The sequence below is a fragment of the Oncorhynchus keta genome, chromosome 37 (assembly GCF_023373465.1).
Source record: "Oncorhynchus keta strain PuntledgeMale-10-30-2019 chromosome 37, Oket_V2, whole genome shotgun sequence".
In the NCBI taxonomy this organism is placed as follows: Eukaryota; Metazoa; Chordata; class Actinopteri; order Salmoniformes; family Salmonidae; genus Oncorhynchus; species Oncorhynchus keta.
This window is the reverse complement of record NC_068457.1, coordinates 221064-227105: the sequence shown is the minus strand read 5'-3', so window position 1 is coordinate 227105 and position 6042 is coordinate 221064. Positions and strand designations below refer to the sequence as shown.

At 39.0% G+C, this 6042-nt stretch overlaps 1 protein-coding gene across 1 annotated transcript; it reads right to left on the bottom strand.

The window, feature by feature from the left end:
• Positions 1-784: 784 nt before the first annotated feature.
• Positions 785-4082, bottom strand: LOC118370031 (cytochrome c oxidase subunit 6C-1). Its single transcript, XM_035754785.2, has 4 exons — positions 3750-4082; positions 1554-1668; positions 1253-1383; positions 785-870 (listed from the first exon to the last, which is right to left on the bottom strand). Exons 2-3 carry the CDS (start codon positions 1656-1658, stop codon positions 1258-1260), a joined length of 231 nt encoding a protein of 76 aa, XP_035610678.1. The 5' UTR covers positions 1659-1668; positions 3750-4082; the 3' UTR covers positions 785-870; positions 1253-1257.
• Positions 4083-6042: the final 1960 nt, after the last annotated feature.

Below are 6042 nucleotides of genomic sequence, written 5' to 3'. Positions count from 1 at the left end.
CGTAAAACTTTCTTTCTCGATTCAGTCAAAAGATAATCTTATAAAACATGTCCAATTGCAGGTGGTTCTCCAAAAACCAGAACATTTTTATCAAGATATTAAATCCACGTTTTGTATTGAGAAATGCCTCAAGTGAGCAGATCTTGGTTTTGGTCGACTGTGATGCGCTGTCATCTACTTCCACACTTCGCAGTGTTGCATAGAAATGACCAAGTCCTGCAAAGATGTTGGGAAATGCAAGATATCTGGCAGCTAAAATGGTGAAGGAACTCATTACTTGGTGCAAAATGTGGGTTTATCTTTGAATATTTTCTGGAGAACCATCTGCAACTGGACAGACATTTATAAAAAATATACTTTTTGCTGAATCCAGAACAAAAGAAAGCAACTTCAAGAACAGGTTATTTGAAAAAAATCCTTGCAAGGCTTTCCATCAGCCAAGCTGCAACGGTTATGGAGCATCACATCCCATTAACAATTCTGTAGCTATGGAAGCACGGACTTTACATGTACATAATACCTCAATTAACCGGTGCCCACCCCACACTGTACTGGTATCCCCTGTATATAGCCAAGCTATTGTTATTTTACTGCTGGATATTTTTCTTAATCGCATTGCTGGTTAAGGACTTGTAAGTATTTCACTGTAAGGTCTACACCAGTTGCATAACATTTTATTTGACTTCAACTGGTAATCTGAGAATGATAGCTATGTTGCTTTCTTGAGCAAAACTGTTTATCACAACTTTTATGACAATTCAAAACGATGAGACAGAGGCACTCATAGAGAGAATAGTTTATTTATGAGAACATAACAGCAATGTTCGATCAGTCAATCACAGAGCAGGAACATCAGACCAGGAATGCAACCTGTAATACAAAGGAAGACCGCATAAGATGTTGCACAGTACTGCAGTTATAACAATGAAAATTTGACAATAATTGATTACAAAGATATCCACCAAGAGGACCGCAGCATGCCTTTTTTCTCCTAACCCAGCACGAACTAATCATTTGAATTCCTTGTTTAGATGATTCAAAAGGTGTGTTCAATAGGCAACAACATTTTGAAATACTTGCACACTTATTACACATTGAAACACCTAATGACTTGTGCCTACAGAACACAACCCAGGTGCGCTGCTGGCTGGGACAAAAGCCTGCACACACCCAAAACCTACGGGACAAGAAGTGAAAAACACTAGCCTAATAGATAGATGAAATTATGCCTAATTGGTTGCAAAATACTCACAGGGTTTATTCACCAGTTGGCCTGACACTTTCAAAAATACCAGCTTCCCTCATGTTGTTGAACTCCTTTGTGGCATCATAATGTTTGTAGAAATCGGCATAGGCCTGTTTCCTTGGTTCTGTTACGCCGTACTGAGAAGACAAAGTATTTACATCATGCCTGTTCCTGAAGACACCCATTCAATGTGGTAACATCAATTCCATGATGGACTTTAACTCTTTCGTTTTACACTTCTCTACCCAGAGCCTCAAGATTATTATTATTTTTTTAATTGGCAAATTATTAGCATCCATCAGCTGACCTTGAAAGCTGCTGCAGCCACCACTGACAGGGCGAAGGCGATGGGCAGGTGGAACCTCAGACGCTTCCCGAGGAGTCCTCGCATTGCAGGCTTAGCCAGAGACATTGTGGAGTACCTGGAAAGTTGAGAAGAAAAATGTAACATTGTTTAATTAGGTTGAAGTAGAACAATGCTGCTTTCAGAAATGTCCTTATGTCAAGAAAATTCTTGATATGGTTGTAGTTAGACGTCCTCCAGCAATGTATGAACTGTTACTGTTGAAAAGCCATATCCCAAACATAAATACAGTAAAGTACACACGCAAAAAAATACACAAGTTGAGCACAATAGTGTTTTCTAGACAACTGCCAACTTCAAGGAGTAGGGTATTCAAGGAGTTTGTCTAACGGGAATCTGTGATGTCATTGGCCTCCCCCTTGCATGCGGAGCAATAGAGAAAAGTGGAAAGGCCCCAGGGTTTGATACTGCATTTGCAACCATTTGACTCCTATTTTAGACAGCCAAGTTAAGTTTAGATAAGTCGCCGCTAAACTATCATGGTCGAATTACCGGCCGGGGGGCCCCCATTGATTTTGCTAGTCTCACTCAGTTACTAAAACAGCAAACATTTCTCTCTACCCCATGGCAAAATGTGTAGAATTGCAGCAAACTTGCTTTAAAAACAGCAACATTTTCTCTACACCCATTGCAAAATGTGTAGAATGGGGGGGTGTATGGGGGACCAATGAGCAACAGCGGCCCCTCACGAGTTCAGATTTTTTGTGGCCCCCACCCTCAAATTTGCCCATTCCTGTTATAGATAATATGTCGGGCAGAGAGCACACAGCTCTCAAACAGCTGGTTGTTGTGTGGAGCAAAGACCAACAGCATTAGAGGTTGGAAAGATGTTCCAAGTTATGATAGCTCTACCAGTAACTGCCAAGGCATGACTGGGTATACAAACCAGGTATTTTAACTTTTTAAACACTTGGTTGAATATATGCGGGCAAAGTTCAGTCATCACAGCTTAACTTGAAAATCCGGCATTTCCCCTAGGCTCCTTGGTCCTTGAAAAGTCATTGAAGTTATGGTAGCCGATTTAGGAGTTCTACTGCGCAAAACAAAATGTTTTCGATACAAAGCGTTCCATTACAAAGGGAACCTGGTTTTTGGTCACTTTCTCATTTTAAAACATGATACAGTAACCCCTCAACAACTCTTCAATATATCAAACGGCAAGACTGACCAGACATGGACAGACTTCATTAGTGCGTTTGTGTCAGGAACATTTTGTCTATTTAGTCAGGCTATGTGGACATATTTGATTACTTTAAAATAATGTGAATGTCAATGCATAATGTAATTCGGTAGGCCTATTTAAAAAAACATTTAAAAAGGGCATTATTCTTAGTGGTAATGCACACTTTTTTGCATATATTTGGGACATTTTTTCCCCTATAGACTGTTACAATAATTAAATATAAGTTAGGTCCTTAAATTATTACAATTAATTGCTTGAAAAACCATTATATTTGACTTGCCAATGTCTGTATAAAACACTGTATAGGCTACTTGCTCACCCCACACATGAAAGAGAATCACATGCTCCTGAAATGATGAACGTATCATTCGCTTTCCTGTCAGATCTTGACGTGACCCAGTTATTATTATTTTTTCCTCATTCGGTCAGTAGGTTTGGGCCACTGGCAAATGTACCTGAATGTAGAGGCCTGTTGTGTGCGATGATGAAGGGCTACTATGTCTAACACTTTGTGTAGCAGTTATTCATGCTAATGACAGCCTAATCTTTTTCGGATAGATGGAAGGCAATTAATATAACTACAAAGTAGCCTATGTCTACCTGATTATTTGCATCAACACAATGGCATTTTTTTTAAAACAGTATTTCAATATTCGGGAAAAAATAAAATAAAACGTTTGCGACAATTTGGTTGCTAGCTATAGTTTTACCGGAAGAATAAATAAATATCTACAACACCAACCACTGAAAAGTGCATCGAAAATAGAACGTTGACAGTCCGAGGCTAAAGTAGCTAGGTAGCAAACGTTGCAACAAACTAGAGGGCAATGTCGACAATTATAATATTACTATGCAATGGACAGAATCATAACATTTCAACACCTTGAAGTACATATTTTCCGTACAGATTAAATGGAAAGTATTCGATTTAGCGTTCACATTTACTAAATACTTACAAGAAGAACTTACGACCTTCACCAAAATATGTTAGCGCGACACTGAGGCGTTGATCTTCCGGAAGGAATACTACTGGTCTCGCGAAGGGACAATCAGAGAAAATAAAGTGCCCAATCCAAGACACGCGAAACGTCCATCTACGGAAATGTCATGGGCACAAAAATGATCAGAGATAGCCAAATTCAAGTGCAGGGTTCCCGACCGATTCGTGTATGGTTCTTTTAATCAATATCCGAATTTAACTAAGACGGATAATCATTTCGAATGCGTTAATTCATTTTTCATATTTCGTCCACAAGATTGAATTAATGAACAGAGACGGTGTTGGCGTAGAGAGGAGGGGCTCGAACAGGAAGCGTGTGCTAGCTGTCTTCAAAGTAAAAGCTGTGTGACTATCTGACCCCAGTCAACACGGTGGGTTCGGGCCTATTCAGTTTGAGACTCAGGGGAACTCAGCATCGACTCCGGTAGAATCAAACTACTCTGGGATCCGGCTAATGTTACTCGGGCGAGTCCACTAAAGCATATCTGTCCCGATTAGCTTTTTCAGAAGTAGGGCAATATGAGGTTTTTATTTGGAACGTGATGGAAGAGCTAAAAACTAATAAATATAATAATTTCACCTCTAATTAAGTAATTTGCATGCTAAAATTCGTCCCATTAGGCTATTAGATGGAGAAGGACCGTAGAGAATTTATGCTATAAATGAATTAAATTTTACCACAGATTTTTTTTTTTACCCAACTCACACTAATTCTAAAAATGTAAGTCCATCGGCCAAACCTGGCTGGTATAATGGCTGGTGGCCACGTTAATTATAAGATGACTTGGGATACATGATCCACGACAGACAGCACATCTCAGTGTCATAGTCTATAGCCTATTTTTCTATAGTAGGTCTATTCGCTGATACATCCTGACAAAATACACCATATGAGTGGCCTAATGTAATTTTACATCATTGCAATTTATAGCCTAGCGTAGCCTATTGTTGTGTTCCAACAATAATAAATTCCTCATTGTTACAGCATAGGTCTAGGAGGTATGTTTTTTCTTCTTCTAAAAATGTAGGCCTATCAATAATGGAGGAAGGAATGAATTATGGGACGTTTCAGGCCCCGAAGTGAACATAATTGTACCTTTTTGGGATAGGGAGCAGCATTTTCACTTTTGGATGAATAGCGTGCCCAGAGTGAACTGCCTCCTACTTTGTCCCAGATGCTAATATATGCATATTATTATTAGTATTGGATAGAAAACACGCTGACGTTTCTAAAACTGTTTGAATGATGTCTGTGAGTATAACAGAACTCATATGGCAGGCAAAAACATGAGAAAAAAATCCAGCCAGGAAGTGGGACATCTGAGGTTTGTACTTTTTCAACTCAGCCCCCATTGAAGATACAGGGTGATATTAGTTATGTTTCACTTCCCATGGCTTCCACTAGATGTCAACAGTATTTAGAACCTGTTTTGAGGATTCTACTCTAAAGGAGGGGCTCATAAGGGCTCTTTGAGTGAGTGGTCTGGCAGAGTGCCACAGCCTCGGTCTGGAGCGCTCACGTGAAAGGTAGCTACGTTCCACTTCATTTGTACAGACAAAGGAATTGTCCGGTTGGAACATTAATGAAGTTTTATGTTAAAAACATCCTAAAGATTGATTCCATACTTAGTTTGGCATGTTTCTACGAGCTGTAACGGAACCTTTTGAACTTTTGGTCCGACGTTCGGCGTGACCTGAACGTGCTTTTCGATTTGTTTACCAAACGCCCTAATAAAAGAAGATACTTGGACATAACTGATGGACATTATCGAACAAATTAAACATTTATGGTGGAACTGGGATTCCTGGGAGTGCATTCTGATGAAGATCATCAAAGGTAAGTGAATATTTAAAATGCTATTTCTGAGTATTGTTGACTACCCAATATGGTGGGTATCTTTTTGGTTGCTTTGTTGTCTAAAGGCTGTACTCAGATTATTGCATGGTTGGATTTCTTTTTCTGAAATCTGACACAGCAGTTGCATTAAGGAGAAGTTTATCTAAAGTTTCATGTATAATAGTCGTATCTTTATCAATGTTTATTATGAGTATTTTTGTAAATTGATGTGGCTCTCTGCACAATCACTGCATGTTTTAGAACTACTGAACGCAACGCACCAATGTAAACTCAGATTTTTTTAAACAAATATAAACTTTATCAAACAAAACATATATGTATTGTGTGACATGAAGCCCTATTAGTGTCATCTGATGAAGATCATCAAAGGTTAGGGATTACTTTTATCTCT